The sequence below is a fragment of the Saccopteryx bilineata genome, chromosome 1 (genome assembly GCF_036850765.1).
Source record: "Saccopteryx bilineata isolate mSacBil1 chromosome 1, mSacBil1_pri_phased_curated, whole genome shotgun sequence".
NCBI lineage: Eukaryota > Metazoa > Chordata > Mammalia > Chiroptera > Emballonuridae > Saccopteryx > Saccopteryx bilineata.
This window is the reverse complement of record NC_089490.1, coordinates 299,694,059-299,712,149: the sequence shown is the minus strand read 5'-3', so window position 1 is coordinate 299,712,149 and position 18,091 is coordinate 299,694,059. Positions and strand designations below refer to the sequence as shown.

The 18,091-nt window shown below is 45.4% G+C and overlaps 1 protein-coding gene across 7 annotated transcripts in view; it reads right to left on the bottom strand.

Moving 5' to 3' along the window:
• Positions 1–18,091, bottom strand: part of DIXDC1 (DIX domain containing 1) — a 78,750-nt gene that overhangs the window by 18,099 nt on the left and 42,560 nt on the right. For 6 of the 7 annotated variants that reach the window (XR_010727280.1, XM_066244565.1, XM_066244575.1 and 3 more), the window contains 6 exons: positions 12,383–12,495; positions 10,768–10,916; positions 6,803–6,892; positions 4,792–4,845; positions 3,261–3,311; positions 37–141 (listed from right to left, as the gene is read on the bottom strand). Coding sequence is in view for 6 of the 7 variants with exons in the window: in XM_066244565.1 (XP_066100662.1) it covers positions 37–141; positions 3,261–3,311; positions 4,792–4,845; positions 6,803–6,892; positions 10,768–10,916; positions 12,383–12,495 (562 nt within the window). In the remaining variant the exon portion in view is untranslated. Of the gene's footprint in view, positions 1–36; positions 142–3,260; positions 3,312–4,791; positions 4,846–6,802; positions 6,893–10,767; positions 10,917–12,382; positions 12,496–15,530; positions 16,146–18,091 lie in introns of those variants that run through there. The other variant, XM_066244606.1, reaches the window with a different exon arrangement.

Below are 18,091 nucleotides of genomic sequence, written 5' to 3'. Positions count from 1 at the left end.
GGGGCTCAGGGAGGTTGAGGTCCACTCCTAACTCACATTCTGGTTGTGCAGCTCATCTTTGTCCATATTTGCCCTCAGTAGTTCTTGTTTGAGCTGAAGAACAGACGTGTCCTGCTGAGTCAACCTCTGCTGCAAGGCATCCTAGGGGGAAAAAAAGCAGACTGATTATTGTGGTCCTAATTAATCAATCAGCCAGTTGTTACTAAAAGTTATGAAACCTCTCCCAGTCTGCATTAATTCTGGCAAACTGGGGGACAAAAGGAGTATAAGGATCTTGCCGCAGAGTGAAGTAGGGGCTTTCTGTCCCTTCCAGGACAGCAGCATCTGAAGGAAAATCCCCCACTGTCCTACCCAGCTGAATAGAGCCTGATTTTCTCCTCTGCCTAGTACTCACCACTACCCTCTACTTCACTCCTGACAGCCCATCCTAGACAGAGGTCTTTGGAATCAAACAGACTTAGATTCAGACGAGATCGAGCACATTCAGGGTGGTATGGCTGTAGACCAGACTTAGATTCAAATGACAAGTCTACCACTTCCTTCATTACAGTTGACCTTGGACAGTACACTCTTCTTCCTACCACTCTGGCTTTCCCATCTATATCTTGGGTATATCAATATTCAATTTACCTGTCTGCCAACTCCCTACTTCTTAGAGGGCATCAGCTGACATGTGTCTCTGCCTGCCACCCTATTCATACAGAATCCCTGAAGTCACTCCCACCCTGACTTCCAGAGCCCTGTGCCTGCCCGGGGCTTCCACCCCTAACCTAGACTAGAGCTGGGAACATAGTTCCATGCTCAGAACTGTTCGTACTGGCTCCTCTTCCCAGTATCATAGGATTTTACTTTCAGCTTTCTCTCAGGTTGGACCCTCTTGGTTCCTACCATGCTTAAGAAAAGGTGAGCTGCCTGACCAGGCAGTGGCACAGTGGATAGAGTGTATGACTGCGATGCAGAGGACCCAGGTTTGAGACCCCGAGGTCGCCAGCTTGAGCTCAGGCTCATCTGGTTTGAGCAAAGCTCACCAGCTTGGACCCAAGGTCACTGGCTCGAGCAAGGGGTTACTCGGTCTGCTGTAGTCCCACAGTCAAGGCACATATGAAAAAGCAATCAATGAATAACTAAAGTGCCCCAAAGAAAAACTGATGATTGATGCTTCTCATCTCTCTTCATTCCTGTCTGTCTGTCCCTATCTATCCCTCTCTCTCTCTGTCTCTGTAAAAAAAAAAAAAAGGTGAGCTGATGACCAATGAATGCATAAATAAGTGGAGCAACAAACTGGTTTCTCTTTCTCTCTCTCAAATCCATCAATCAATATAAAGATAGGTTGTACATACTTACGTAAAAGGGTCAGCAGTAACATATTTCTCCAAGCACAGTGACCACAAATGGAACTATGAACAAGAAGTGCATTCCAACATATTTGCCCTGACTTCTCCCTCTTTACAGACTGCAAAAAAACGGTGTGGGCTCTGGAGAACATGGGAGCCCATCTCACAGATGCTGTCTGCCATGGCGGTCTGTGGCAGAGGCAGCCTCAGAAGCCCTGGCATCAGCTGTTCAGAGGAACATTTCCCAAAGTGGACTCCATAGGAGAGAAAGCGTTTCTGTGGATAACAACACTAAACTTTCTTTTAGGCCGACTTCTTCACGAGAAACTTACTCGGGTCCTTTGATACATTACCATTTACTGTGACTCTTCCAGTCAGCAGGGCATCCCTCAATCTCATCTGACCACAGAACACGTTTGTTTTATGGAGAATCTCAAAAGCACTAAGACTACAAACGCACTCTGACAGCTGTTAATGAGTCACACTCTAGGCTTTCCCATGCCTGGAAGTGCAGGTGAGGGGAAGCAGCAGCCCAACACACCCTTTTCCACTTCCAGGCATTTATACTGCAGGTGCACTCCCCCGTGGTGAAATGGCACACATTCCAGGTCATCAGCTAGATCACTGTTTGTATGAGTAGCAGATCAGAAATGACCTAAAGGACCACCCACAGGAGATCAATTAAATTAACACATATGCATACACTGGCACTCTATGCAGCCACAGTAAGGCCTAGGAAGGTCTTTACGAACTGAAATAGGATGACCTCCAAGGTACACTGCTAAGTGAAAACAAGTGACATGTCAGGCTGTATTTATTGTATATTGTTATTTTTGGGGAAATCACATATGTACATATTTGTTGATAACTGCTAAATTGCCTCCAGGAAAGAGAACTAGGTGATGGAGAGGAGGAGTCAAAATTTTCAAGGATTATCCTTTTGTACCTTTTTTAATTTCAAGTAGTTAATTGATTGACTTTAGAAGGAGAAGGGAGAGAGAAATATCAATCTGCTGCTCCACCCATCCATGCATTTGTCGTTTGACTCCTGCATGTGCCTTGACGGGGGATCGAACCCACAACCCTGACATATCAGGACAATACTCCAACCAGGCTACCCTGTATCTTTTTAATTTTAAACTATTTGAATATTATTAACTATTCAAAAACTAAATAAATTTAAGAGGATATTCTTTCTTTTTTAAGTGAGAATAGGGGAGATACTGAAACAGACTTCTGTATGCACCCCAACCGGGACCCACCCGGCAACCCCATCTGGGGCTGACTGATGCTCGAATCAACCAAGCTACCCTCAGTGCTTAAGGCCTTCTCTCACACCAATGAGCTATCCTCAGCGTCCAAGGACAATGCTTGAACCAGTTCAGCCAGTGGCTGCAGGAGGGAAAGAGAGAGAAAAGGGGGGAGAGAGAGAGGAAGAGGAAGAGGAAGAGCAGATGGTCACTTCTCATGTGTGCCCTGACAGGAGATCGAGCCTAGGACATCTGCACACCAGGCCTATGCTCTGTCCACTGAACCAACCAACTAGGGTCTTAAGAGGATGTTCTTCTTCAGAACTGAGGAAAACTGATTAAAAAAAAAACTGAAACTGGAGAAAACTGTAAGAATTGATTGATATTATAAATAGAAACTAAAAAAGGCAGCACAGAGGGCCATGACAGCACCAGGAGTCATAACTCCCAGAAATAGGCCTCAGCAAACAAAGGTGCACATTCCCTAACATGTCTCCCTCCCCACCCACAAAGCCTCCCTCCACTAACAGCACAGAGCCTGTTAAAGGCCCTACCAAATGTATATAAGAAAGAACTATAGGAACCATCTAACCTCCTAACATCCATTTTCACCAATAGGCAGACTATATCACCTTGTAGAGAGTTTATTTAAAGAGTTAAATGTCTTCCTTTTTACCTTTATCCCCTGTAAGTTTCTGGCTTCTTGTTTACACTTCAGCAGGTCCTTCTGCAAACCAAATATAATTACGTCAGACGGCAGCATCTGGGCTGCTTCCAAAGCGTTACCTTGTTCTGTCAGTAGGCACACCACTCAGATAACCATTCCATGGAAAGTTAACCCTCCAGGAAGGAGAGAGCAAGCCTGGCCCAGTAAACAGCAAAGGCTGACCCACAGACACAAGAATAGGGCCTATTCCTTTCTGCCCTGCGGCACCCAGGCTCGGCTGCTCGGGCAGAGAAGAGTCGTCTTGCCAAGAAAGAAGATACCACTTATTCCATGGGCTCTCATTCCTGGGTTTAGCAATCTTCACCAAAAGGAAACCTTAATCATAATAATTTAAATCCCTCTCACAGAAATATGTGATCATAGTTTAATATGCCCACCCCCAAAGTCTTAAACGATTATCTTAGTTTTTAATGTTCGGCAAAGGGTTTGACTGCTTCTGATTCTCCAAGGGTATTGTTCTCTGTGACCAAACAAAACACAGCCCAATAATGAAATAGTAAGTAAGTAACCCTCTTTTACAATAGAGTAAGTAGATGACTGGCACTAGGGAAGAGATTTTAGGAGAGGAACACCCAGAACTTAGACCTCACTCTCTTCTTATTCCAACACATCAAGTGTTTGGAATTAACATGTCTAAACTGGGAATGCTTAACCTGGACTCAGAAAGGGCTCCAAAATCATGCCAATAAGAATTCAAGTCAGTGAGTGTGTGTGCATGTGCTCCTGCATATTTCTGGGGAGAAGGTTAATGGCTTTTAGTCACATACTTAAGACATTGAAAAAAGTTGAGGCTCCAAAATTACGCCAATAAGAATTCAAGTCAGTTAGTGTGTGTGCATGTGCTCCTGCATATTTCTGGGGAGAAGGTTAATGGCTTTTAGTCACAAACTTAAGACATTGAAAAAAGAGTTAAGACCCACTGACCTAAAAGAATTCTGGGAAGTATTCATTAAAAGATACTGGATTATATTTAATAATACTGTATTGTATATCTGAAAGTTGCTAAAAGAGTAGACCTTAAAAATCTCATCAAAAGAAAAAAATTGTAACTATTGTAGAGTCTAACTAGATTCCATTGTGGTGATCATTTTGTAATATATATGTGTATATATATATATATATTGGTATATATGGACTCAATAAGTTGTTTATGTGAAATTAGTATGTTATAAGTCAATTCTGATCATTCCATTTTTTATTTTAAATCAAAAATAAAAATGATGAAACATTTCAAACATATAGAAAGGTATAATCAAGAATGACATAGACACCTAGTACTCATCACCAAGATTAAAAAGATGTTACCTTTTTGCCATATTTAGGACAGAGCTCTCTCTCTCAGTTAAAAGCATACTACAGATACAGATAAAGGTCAGGTCATGAGTCTACATCCCTCCCCTCTACCTATCACTGTCCTGAAGTTTGTGTATGACATTCCCATAGTTTTTTTCAAAGGGTAAAAATGTATGTCCTGGCATACCTTTAGGTCTTGATTCTCCTCCATACTCTGATCCAGACGACTCTGGATTATAATCTGAATATAAGGCAAAAAGAGGTGTTTATGTACTATGCTGTGAAATTCAGAGGTCATTCATTCAACAAACATTTACTGAGCACTTACGAAATGCTAGTCTCCCGTTGAGATACAAAGAACAGAAGGCAGCTCCCGCCCTCCAGTGGGAGCATGTGCCCAGGGAGGCGGGAGTGGATTAACATGGATCACATGTAGAGTGAGTATGTACTGGGTGTAGCAGGATGGGCAAGGGGAAAGAGTCATAACAACAGATTAAGTTAGAGAGATAAACAGGGGCCAGATCATGAAAGGCAGGTGAGGGCAATGGAGAATCGATGAGAAGTTTGAGGTGAAGAGATGACAAAAAAGAAGTTTGCCTTAAACTGAAATTATTCTTGCTGTTTTATAGAAAATGAATTAGAGGAGGACATAAGAGGAAGCAGGAAAGCCAGTTAGAAGGTTGCTAGAATACTGGAGAAAGGCCTGAATTAAAGTAGTGGAGGTGAGAATGGAGAAAACTGGATGAAGATACTTAAAAATCAACTGACAAAACTTAGTAACTAATTGGATGTAGTGGGAAGGGCTAGAAAGGATACAAAGATGATATTTAGATTTCTCTTTTGAGTATTTGGCTAGATGGGTAGTGGTTAAAAAAAAAAAACAGTCCAAAAGGACAAGTAATTTTGGTGATAGAAAAAGAAGGGAAAGAAAACTTCTTAAATTTAGAATTCATGGAAATGGAAATGCTGCCCTGGCCAGCTGGCTCAGTGGTAGGGTCGACCCAGCATGTGCAAGTCCTAGGTTCAACTCCAGGTCAGGGCATACAGGAGAAGCATCAATCTGCTTCTCTCCCCTACCCTCTCCCCTTTTCTCTCTCTCTCTCTCTACCCATCCTGCAGCCATGGCTTGATTGGTTCGAGTGCGTTGGCCCTAGACATTGAGATCGTCCCATGGAGCCTCTGCCTCAGGCGCTAAAAATAGCTTGGTTGAGAGCATGGGCCCTAGATGGGCAGAGCATCAGCCCCAGATAGGGGAAGCCATGTGGATGGATCCTGGTTGGGGTGCATGTGGGAGTCTATCTCCCCTCCTCTCACTTAAATAAATAAAAATAATAATAAAAAAAGAAATGGAGATGCTTATGAAGGTGATCAACAGGTAACTGCAGCCCTGGCCAGTCGGCTCAGTGGTAGAGCATCAGCCTGGCGTACAGGAGTCCTGGGTTCAATTCCCGGCAAGGGCACACAGGAGAAGCGCCCATCTGCTTCTCCACCCCTCCCCCTCTCCTTCCTCTCTGTCTCTCTCTTCCCCTCCCATAGCCGAGGCTCCATTGGAGCACAATTGGCCCGGGTGCTGAGGATGGCTCCATGGCCTCTGCCTCAGGCGCTAGAATGGCTCTGGTTGCAACAGAGCAGCACCCCAGATGGGTAGAGCATCGCCCCCTGGTGGGCATGCTGGGTGGGTCCCGGTCCGGGCATGTGGGAGTCTGTCTGACTGCCTCCCCATTACCAACTTCAGAAAAATACAAAAAAACACACAAAAAAACAGGCAACTGCATGTTTCATATACTATATAAATCTAGAACATTACAGAGAGAGCTGAGTGTGAAATAAATATTTGAGAGGGAACACCTGAGTCAAGTGGGAAGTGAATGAAGCCACAGAGGCCCAGGTGAACGTGTAAGACAGTAGATGGCCCAGGTGGCACCCTAAAGAACACCAAAATTTTAAGGCATAGGCAGAAAAGAAGACCTTAATATAAACTCCATGAGGATACAGTCATAAATATTTGTTGACTGAGTGAATGGAAGGAAGAAAAAAAAGAAAGGAAAAGTACTAAAAAATGTAACAGAAAAACCAGGGGAATTGGAGTTAGGGAAAAAGCATTTCAAGAAGGCACAGACAACAGGGTCAAATGCTAAAAACAAAACAAATAAATTAACCAGATGATGTTGTGTCCAGTCACAAAAGAAGGGGCTCACCAATTGTTCCTCGGGATTGACTCCTGGTTCACAGAGGGCCAGGGGCCTCTCCTGCTCGTCTTCTGGTAAGGACCCATTGAGCAGTAAGGCCTAGGTAACCAAAAAGGCGAAAGAATTTTAACTCCCGTCAGAGCACCAAGTCTACAGTTGGGCTTGGTAGGTTCATCCCGGATTGAAATCACAACTGGATTCTTCTAGAAACTTCCGTGGTAATTTTGATCCTTAGATACTACCAACTGCTCATCTTGGGTCTACCTGGGGCTGCTGTTGTCAGGCTGATACTCTCTGGAAGCACCGAAATCCTCTGCTCCAAGGCTGCTTGGCCCAGAGAGCAATCTAACATAAACATTCCTTCCAGAAGGGGCATTTCAAACCAGAGCCACTCAAACTGAAATTTGCCAGCTGGAAAGTGAACTAAAAGCAGTATGGAATTTCCTGGCATGCAAAAAGTGTATCATAAGCCTGACCTGTGGTGGCGCAGTAGATAAAGCATCGACCTGGGAATGCTGAGGTCGCCGGTTCGAAACCCTGGGCTTGCCTGGTCAAGGCACATATGGGAGTTGATGCTTCCAGCTCCTCCCCCCCCTTCTCTCTCTGTCTCTCCTCTCTCTCCCTCTGTCTCTCCCTCTCCTCTCTAAAATGAATAAATAAATAATAAAAAAATTCTTAAAAAAAAAAAAAAGTGTATCATAATAAATTAGCTAGAATACATTTTCGAGCATGGACGTGGGTTTAAGAATTCTGAGTTTTACTCCCTAAGGCAACCTACAAAGAACAAGAAGGAAGACATACCTGCAGAGAGAGATGGGCACTCATTTCCACTCCTCACATCAGGTTTTGTCTTCATTAGGATATGGGGAGGGGGGCAGGTCTACCCTGACGCTATGGAAGCTTAAACCCAGGATCGCTCACCTATGCGGCTCTCTCAAAGTCTTAGATATAATCCTGTATGCATAACCTGTGATTTTATTTTTAAAGTTGCCCCCCCAAAATTGTGTACTTTTGAATTTAACAAACTTGGATCTATCCCTGCAGGTAAGTATTATAAGACCTATCGCCAACCTGTGGTGGCGCAGTGGATAAAGCGTTGACCTGGAAATGCTGAGGTCGCCGGTTCGAAACCCTGGGCTTGCCTGGTCAAGGCACATATGGGAGTTAATGCTTCCAGCTCCTCCCCCCTTCTCCCTCTCTGTCTCTCTCTCTCCCTCTCTTTCCTCTCTAAAAATGAATAAATAAAATTAAAAAAAAATAAAGACCTATCAGCTGAATGAAAGATTTAAAATATGTCCTCATTTTACATTGTTGGGCAAACCAATGTGTTTCGAGTGTGCTCAGGTTTGCTCACTTGTATTGGGGCAGCGCCATGTGTGTCTAGTCTATGGAAGGCTGTGGGTGCTCGCCCTCAGGGCGGCAGATTGCAAATTGCAGATGTGTTCCTGCTGGAGAGAGGCACTGTTTGCTGTAGTTTGGTGGAGAAGGGTTGTTTCCCCAGCCCAGTGGTCGGCAAACTCATTAGTTACAGAGCCAAATATCCACAGTACAATGACTGAAATCTCTTTTGAGAGCCAAATTTTTTAAACTTAAACTATATAGGTAGGTACTTTGTTATTAACTTAATTAGGATACTCCTAAGCTGGCCTTTGCCCCTGCAACTGAAGGGACCAAAGAGCTTCATGTGGCTCACGGCCACTAGCCTCACATATATCATGAGTTTATCTCAATCCAATCAAAAGGGAAGAGTTACAGAGATTAAATCCTGTTTCAATAAATCTAAGACAAATTACACAATGTTGTATATAAAAATCCAACCACTTGTTGGCCTACCAAGCACTAGTTAACAATAAAAGTTTAGAAAATCAAATTAATTTGGTTACTGTGTGGAGTAGTGACAAGAGGTATAGACAGGTGTAAAGCCAGTGGCCATGGCCGTCGTGGTCATGCAGGTTCCCATTGCATGCGGGCAGATGGTAAAGGAACTGTGGAGCCAGAAAATGGTGGGCCATTTCGTTTATTAAAGTCTTGTAACAGCAGACGAGCCAATAGGCAGGGCTCCCAAGCCCCTCAGCATTCTGGACTCACCCAAACTCACAGGCACCCCACCAACATCAGTACTCCCCAGCCAAAACAGGCCTGGCCAAAATCTCAGGGTTCGCTCTCTCTCTCTCTCTTTATCTCTCTCTCTCTCTCTCTAGTTCTCCTCTCTTCTCTCTCCCCTCCCTCCACACACCTCTCTCTCTGTCTCTCTGTCTCTGTCTCTCTCTCTCTCTCACCCCAGCAAAACCTCCTGAGGGAAAGAAACAATCAACCCTCCCCACGGAGGCAGGCAGTTTGCAATTTGCAACCTGCTGCCCTGAGGGCAAGTGCCTGTAGCTTTTCACAGACTACACACACAGCGCTGCCCCTCAACAATACAACAGTTAGGCAAAATATAAGCGAGCAAACCTGTTACAAACTTGTTTGCCCAACAGGTATAAGCAGCCACAGAGCTGTAGGGAGCTAAGGTAGACACCACTGCTAACTAAAACATGCCAACAGTCAGAAATTCCAGATGTGGCTTGGCATGAACCTGTCCATCACTGAAAGAGTTAAGAAGCCCAGTGGATGCTGTGAGCCCCATTGTATTTTATAATGGAACACAATTCTCATTGTGATCATGCGGCTGTGAATTAAAATTCCTGTCTGCAGAGAATATTAGGATGCTGACTTTCTGCCTGTCGATTCTTCTTTTTCTGTCTAATCTGCCATCGAATTCCTCCCAGACTGAAAAATGCAAACGAAACTGAAAACCAAACTGATGGATATCTATGTTTATATAATGAAATTAGCCCGGGGGGGGGGGGGGGCTGGTGGGTGTAATTCCAAACTTTTCCATGCTTTAATCCTTACAATAAAAAGCACAACACAAACTCCATTCATTAAACCATTCATTAATAGAGTAGCAGAAAAGAGATCTAAAAGTCAGACATTTTAAAAATACAGAGAAAATAGGGGCAAAATCAACAATCTCCCTGGAGGAATGTTCAGGCAGTAAACCTTCCTCCAACCCTTCTCAGTTCCTGCGGCATACATTATGCAAATTGTTCTACCACAGGACCAATCTTCTTTCTTCTTTAGGAACCCTTTGTGTCCCCACCCTGTTGTTGTGGCTGGCTGGGAGCACACCCTCACTGCCCGGGGCTTCCAGAGCCACTCATATAACGTGGGGCTTTGTTTACGCATCCATAAATATTTGACAATTCAGAAGCAGTCCAGTTCCCAGCACAAACAGAAAAGAATATTCCCAGGCAATTTCAGGGTCATCAGCACACTACAAAGGCTCCTACAAATAGAGACAGACTGCACAAAGACGGAGAGTTGAGGGAGGGGGTCATTTCAGGGTAGAAACTAAGTCAAGTGGGTCAGTCAGCCTCTGGGAGAGGTTTCCTGAGCTGGCACTGAAGGTATAAGGAACACTGAAGGGCTTTGTTGCTCAAGGAAAACCTCTTCTACCTGATCATGAAGCCCTGGCATCCACTAGCAGATGCATTAGGAGTGAGCTAATAAATCCCCAGGCAGATCACACAGAGACCTGTGGCATTCCCAGCCCTTGCAGCGTTCCTGCTGAAGAATTCCTAAGAGGCTGACTCTTCAGTGACATTATTTGGTGAGAGCTGCAACTGCAAGTGTGTCACTGCAGAGGAGGAAGGCCCACCCACAGGCAGAGCCAGAGTAAGGGTCCAGTGGGGTCAATGGAGGCTCCCAGGCTTACAGAACTTCTAACTACTGTGGAATCCATAGGTCCATTTAAGAGTACTGCACTCACATAAAAGGAATTTTCTGCTCTTTATGTACTACTCCCTCTATCTAAACTCCCCATTCCACTCTGACCTCACACAAAAACTGAGTCAGTTTATTTTCAATTGATCTCAGTGACTTAATAATAATCAACTGGCACAGCAAAGACAAACTACGAGGGAAAGAGCTACCTGTAATCCTGAGATCATTTTCTTGGCTTCCTCCATTTCTTTTTCTAAATGTTCTTGTTGTTCCAACAGCTGTTCTTCCCATGAAGTTTCCAGACGGGTTGCGGGGCTACCTGGTCGCCAGTCTCGGGATAACGGAGAGTCTGTCTCCTCTACAAAATGAAAGGAGGGAGTACAGTTCATGTTGAAGAAAACTGAAAGTGCTCAGTCCCCTGCACTCACAGGTTCAGGTCACCTGCCTTTCCAACCTGACCTGGCTGCACAAACTGCACTCTCCACCAGGGGGGGCTGTGCAAAGAATTGGTTATTTACTCCCACCCCAGGCTGCGGGAACAACTCTTACTCTGTTGGGGAAATACATATATCATCAGATTCAGAAGGTTTAGGAAGCTGTAATACCTCCTCTTTGGGAATCTTGGTGTGGAACAGACACAGATTTCACTATTAATTCTCTAGAACTGGCATTCCCAGAGCCTGACTCTGCTGGGCACCAAGAGGCAGGTGTCAGACCCAATGAAAACAAAACTCCAGCTGGCTGCTCAGAGCTTCAGAGGGACCTCAACTCAATGTTCCTCTGACCCCTCTGTCCAGATAGTCCCCTTTCACACATAACTCCGTGTGACTCACAGAAAACAAACCAATAAAAGCATATTTGCAAAAATTGTTTAATCTCTCTCTCTCTCTGGTTTTATCATCTTATCTTTTCAATCTCTTTGCTCTGATCTCATTCATAAAAATGAAAAGAGTTAGTATAATCCCTCTGGGTTGTTGTAAAGATCAAATAAGGTAGGCCCTCCACTTGTGTGCAGGGCCACGTGGTACCTGGTCCAGAGCAAGTACTGGATAAATACTCTCCCTCTCCCACCCCAGGTCCCAGGAATGCCTGACTGGAAACATGACTTAGTCTTTGACACTAGTGCCAGAGCTACAGGGAGAACAGGATAAGGAGGAATTTAATTCCAGTTTTTCTTCTGAGGGCTATGGTTTCATTGTATCCCTCATAGGTGAATAAAACTCTAAGTCACCTGTTTAGCTTCTTCCACATTTCCATCTATATTTATGTAAGTAAAAAGAAAGCAACTGAAACAGAAGAAGAAATCTAAACAGAGGGAACTCCCAGAAAAATAAAATAAAATAAACAAAGGGAACTCCCTGTGGTCCTTTCTGAAGCCTTCATACCACCCCTGATGTAGACCTGTTCTTCTCTACTGTATGTTCTCACAGACACATCAGCTCCCTACTCTATATTTCTTGCCCTAATTAACATTAAGGAAGTACTGAAATTATTTGTACAACCCAGAAATAAAAACTATTTACTTGAGTAAGGTCTCTGATTCTTCCGAAGTCACTTCATAATTCATAGGCAGCCAGCTGAGGAACAGCCTGTCTATACTGCTGCAAGACTTTTGACAGCTAGGACACGGGAAGTGACGTGCTCTAAGAGGATAACTACATTAATTGGCTCTAAAGCATTAGGACCCTCAAGAGCTGATCCTGTATGCATAGACTATGGATAGGCACAAGGCCAGGGAGCTTACGGATAGATAGTCAAAACCCCCAAACTCTTCAAGCTGAGGGCTATTCCTTGAGCCAACCCAGGCAGGCTGAAAAATAGTACCTGTCCTGTTCTCTATTCCTTCAGGGGGAAGAATCACAAACTCTGCCTTCTCCTCTGCCTGGGTGATGATAGATTCACTCTTTGCACTGTGAATTGGACTGGGTGAAGTCAGGCTGTGATGAAAGGAAGAGAAACAATTAATATGAACAACTGTTTAGACGCCAACTTTTGTGATTTATCCCAGAGACACATTCTTATTCATCTTTCTCCTACTGCCTAACACAGTACCTGGCCCACAATAACAACAACTATTTATTGAATTAATAAACCTGGTGAATCAAATGAATGTTGAATGAACAAATGAACCAGTCCTGTGAAATCTTTTCCACAACATGGCTTAATTCATTGAGTGTTGTAAGGTACCAAAAGCTGAAAATTGATATTAATATTCCAGGAGGAAAGGTCAGGCTTTCCTATCAGGCTTTCCTGTCCCGTCTCTCCTTTAGGGAGGGGAGGGCGAAGAATGTAGAAGTTTCTGGCTTGCAAGAACAAGTTTATTCAGTTTTAAATCTAAAATAAAGATTAACCTAGAAACTTCTTCTCTTTCAATAGGAGGCAGCACTTATATACCACCCTGCATTGACTGTAGTTCCTCCCCTTTCCTGGAATCTTGAGGGTAAAATACCTCTAGGCTAGTGAGGGAAGATGAACCCTGAAATATTTGTAAACATCTTTGATTGTGTTACCTTGAGAGTCTTAATGTTTCTGTGTATCCCCTAAACAAATGTTGCCAGCTTGTACCATGATGTCATGCTCTCCCTCACCCATGTGTGATCAAGAATATATAAGCAGCCCCTGACTATTTTTTGGGACTGCACGATTTGGGCCTGCAGATGCCCCGTGTCAGCCATATGTGGCCAGCATATTAAAATCTCCTCCCCTAATAAAACTCTTCAAAATTCATCTGGACTGGTGTCTCTATGTGAACTCGATGAAATGAGGTACAGTGCCTATCAGAATCTGGGGTGCGGTACTTTATAACAGAGAAGAAATTTATCAAAAGAATGGGTAATCTAGCATTTTAAAGAGCTTCAAATTTTGTTTTGTTTTTTACTTATGAACACCACCATCCCTGGGCCCCAGTTCAGAGACTGATGCCGTATGTATTTTAGTATCTTTGGGAAATAAAGAAAAATCTATTTCCAATACACTGATCTTTCACAGACACAAACAACACCGGCAGCATAATCACAGTAAACCAGCTGTGGGCTGCTGCCAAGGAGGGGACAGAGTGGCAGGTGCCTCAGCAGGGAGAAGCTGCTGGCATGTGGATAGTACCAGGACAGAGAAAGGGGCAAAGCTAGGACATGATAAGGAAAAGGGTCACAGGTCAGAAGGGGACAAGACCTGATTGGAGATAGAAAAGGTTTACTTGATAAAAAAGATTTATTCCCAGAGTTACTTATATTTCTGCCATGCATTTTCAAATTGCCATCGGAAACCTTGCAACAATTCTTAAATTCCGATATAAATATGAACCTTAGAAGAGCTGTTTGAATTTTTCGGGAAATGGAATTTTAAATTTCCAGTCCATCACGTCTCTAAGACAAGATGGGACCTCAAGTCAATGCTGCTTCATGAGGAGCCCTTTCTACTTGAGTTGCACCTGAGAACGTCAGCACTGAAACCATCTCAGGGCTGTAAGGTCTGCAGGGCCAGCCCCCTCCCAGGAATTCTTTCCAAATCCATCACCTAGACAACAGTGATAGTGTCTAGGATTCAATGACCCAAGTAATGTGCCCCTGAAGTCTCCCAAGCTAATCCTCACAGCCACAATCAGGAGTTAACATTTCTTCTTCACAAAAAGCAGAGAAAACAAGAGGCAAGCACAGTGGAGGTGGCAAGAGATTTCAAAACTCCTGAAGCAACCTGAGGACTAATGTCTCATTCCCCTCATTGTCCAAAGTTTAAAGGCTTAGGGAGAATGATCTCAACTAGTAATATATTGTCATCCTTATTAGAACACAGAAAAAGAAATTAAGGTTGTTTGCTCCTTCAAATTAAAGGAACTTAACCAACCGTATCTATTGATGTACAACCGAAAAAGCAGGAGGGGTGAAGAGTGGCAAGAAGTGATACTTAGAAAAGGTAACTGCTTAATGGAACTCTTATATCCATCTTACACTACTTAGACAACCTGACCCAGGCCCACATGAATGAACTTTGGGAAAGGACACTGTGTCATTTAGAAGGAAACAGATTTGTGACTGTTCAGGCCTCACCCAGCATTTGCCTTCTTCCAGAAATTGAGAATCAAGTGCAGAAAGGCCTGTAACATCTGCTCCTCTTTGGGAGGTGAGACGCTTTCTCAGCTAACAAGGTGCTACGGTTGACATGTTCCACACCCCACATTTGCTTGGACCACAGTGGGTAAGCTTGAGAGGAAGGTGAGGTTGGGAGGGTGATGTGAGCCTAGGATGCTAGAAAACTGCTTTCCTAAGAGCAGAGACGCATGCTCAGCTACACCACCCCCCCCCAGCGAGCTGTCTCCGTATAAGGACAGGGGAGGTGGATGCCTGCTTACCCAGCCCCACGATGGGCGTGACAGAGCAGCCAGAAGAAAACAACATTTCTTTTTTAAATCGAGGATGCCAGTGTGTAAGGCCAGGGAGCCAAGACCATGAAACTAGACGGCCAAGTTAGGAGGGAGAGGACTCGAAGAAGAAAAATCCTGCATTAAATCCTCTGCCTTGAAAGCATCCTCACACTTACTAAGTATATGATATACTCTGAGCCCTGATTAGCTTTAAAACTCTATTTTATAAACAAGTCACCCCCGACTTGTCATCATAATCTTCTCAAATAAGGGAACTGATTACAGACCGGGTCCGGCGGATGCACTTCTTAGTCCCACGGTTTAACACCTCTCCACCTTCATTTATCAGACAAGCGGGCCCGGCAACAAGTCAGTTATTTTTTTCTTTCTTTTTTTAATAGGGAAAGGGCGACAAGAAGAAGTCCTGGTCCTCCTGAAGTGCCTCCCCCCTCGGCAGAGACTAGACAGAGTGAAGGGCCACCCCTCCCCGCACCCACTATCTGTCCTCTAAGCAGCCCGTTATCCCCGCATGGCGCCCCCGCCGCACTCCCCGGTCCAGGCTCGGCTCCCACCCGTGCCGCCACCTCCAAAGCCACAGTGGCCCCAGCTCACCATTTGACTTGCGCCCCGCCCATGGTCCCTCCGGGCTCTGGCTTCAGCAAGCCTGCGTCCCTGGCCGCAGTGGGCGGTTGCGAGTCACCGTGCTCCCGGATTCGCGCATGTCTCCGGGCGCCGGTTCCTGAAGACCGGCTCCGCGGGCGGGCGCACTCCCCGCTCTGCTGCCCCGACCGCGGGCGGGAGCGGGGAAGACGAAGAGACCGGGTGCTCCCGAGCCCGGGGCTCGCAGCCTCGCGGCTCAGGGACAGCCGCAGCCGGAGCTGGGCGGGGGCTGCCTCCCCCTGTAGGCCGCCACCGCCGCCAAGCGGCTCCGGCGCGGCTCGGACGCGCCCTGGAGCGCAGGCATCTCAGCCCATCTCCGCACACCGCTCCTGCTGCGCGGCCAAGACCCCGCGGCAAGCGCGCGTGCGGCGGCCCCAGCCCTCAGCCTCTCGGGTCCGTCCCGGGCCTCCCCACCGCCAAGCCGTCACACTCGCGGGGCCTTGAAGGGGCACCGCTAGGCAGGGAGGGCCACTGGCAGCAGAGTCCCCAGGCGGGGCTGCGGTCCTCGTCCTGAGAGCACCAGATCTGAAGACGTGCCTTCTCTACCCTGAGCGCTCCCTGAGTGGCCGCGGAGGCTGGCGTGGGTGTCCGCCAGCTCCTTGAGGGTGGGGGCTCCCCCGGAAACCCGCGGGCCGCCCCTCTCCTCCCGCCTTCCCCTCCGGCGTTTCGAGTGTCCATTTTTACCAACGAGGGACCGTTTTGCTTGGATACAGGGAGAGGCTGGCCTGAGATCTTGGAAGCAACAGGCTCGCAGGGTGTCTGTCTCCCGAGGAGCGAGGAGGGGGAATTAGAGACCCAAGGGCTATATTCTGGATCTTCACCTTCTTTCTCCTGGTTCCGGGTCACACCCCGGGGTCTCCCAGCCTTCCTGGTCACTGAGCCAGGAGATGGCTCCCCCTAAGCAAGAGTGGAGGAAGGAGTAGAAGGTAGCCATGCCTGCTGGGTCACAGGGAGCTAACTGAGGAAAAGGCAAGGTGCTGACTGAGCACCCTAATGAGGCGAGTGAGATCAGCTTAGAAAAAAATAATAGAATCCTGAAGGAGTGAAAGACAAAAAGGAATGCAAACTATAATCTTGAGTCCCTCCTAGAAAATTGTCCCCATCGCCCCCCTACAGCCAGATTTCCAGTGGGTCCCTAATTCACACTATCTCACTGCCAATGCCCCAGTCTGAGTTCTGCAGGAGAGGAAGGAAGCAAGTACTCTCAGTAAGAAACCCAGACCTCCCTCCCTCTCTCTCTCTCTTTCTCTCTCTCTCTACCCTCTCTCTACCTCTGCCAGGCACAACCAGGCACAGAAAAGCAAAAGGTCTATAGCCAAGCAGGAAGCAATACATCTCATTTTACAATGAAACATCCTTTGATTCTGTGCCAACTGATAGTCTAAGCAGCAAGAAAGGAAGAAATGGTTTAGATTCTCATTAAAAGCACATCTATTGTTTAATGGGTATATGGTTTCCTTCTGGGGTGATAAAAATATCTTCAAACTGGGTGGGGATGATGGTTGCACAATAGTACAAAGGTACTAAATGCCACTGAATTGTATACTTTGAAATGATTAATGGTTAATTTTATGTTATATACATTTTATACATAAAAAAGCATATCTATTAACTGTGAAAATTAAAGAAAGTAGAGCAAGGTTACCAGTGTATTAAAAGGCTAGAAAGAATTTCAGATGACTTCAATAAACTAAGAAATGGTCCATCAAACTAAGATGGAATTTTATGAGGAAAATAAAAAGGAGGAAAAAAAACGAAGATATAAAATACATTAAGACAAAGAACAGGCCCTGGCTGGTGGCTCAGTGAATAGAGCATCGACAAGGCATATGGACGTCCCAGGTTCGATTCCCGGTCAGGGCACACAAGAGAAGTGATCATCTGCTTCTTTCTCCACCCCCCCCACCCCGCCCCTCTCCACCTTCTCTCCCTCTTCCCCTCCTGCAGTGAGTGGCTCCATTGGTTCCAGTGTGGCCCCAGGCACAGAGGATAGCTCCACTGGAGCACATGAGCCTCAGGCACTAAAAATAGCTCGGTTACTCTAGCTAGTATCGGTCCCAGTTGGGATTGCCGGGTCAATCCCAGTCCTGGCACATGCAGGAGTCTGCCTCACTATCATTCCCCCACCTTAAAAAAAAAAGACAAAGAACAATTAAGCTTAACTAGAACAGACTAAGCTGGGTTGAAGTAGGAGAGAAAAAAGGTCCAAAGAGCATAAATTAAAGGATTCAGCAATGAAATGAAATTAGCAAATAAGCTGACATGATCTGGGGATGTGTTTATAGGAGCATGATTTACATAAGCCAGGAAAGTAGTCTTTTCCTGACACTATAGTTGGTATTAATCAGGCTTTTAGGAGAGCACTCTGTCTTGTTTTGGTCTCTACACCTGGCTCTAAGGTATATAGATAGCCTTTCAGCTAGAATCACATACAGCATTAACATACTCAAATATGTACTAATCTACTTTTTTTTTAAGTGAGCAGGGGAAATAGTAAGGCAGACTCCGCATGC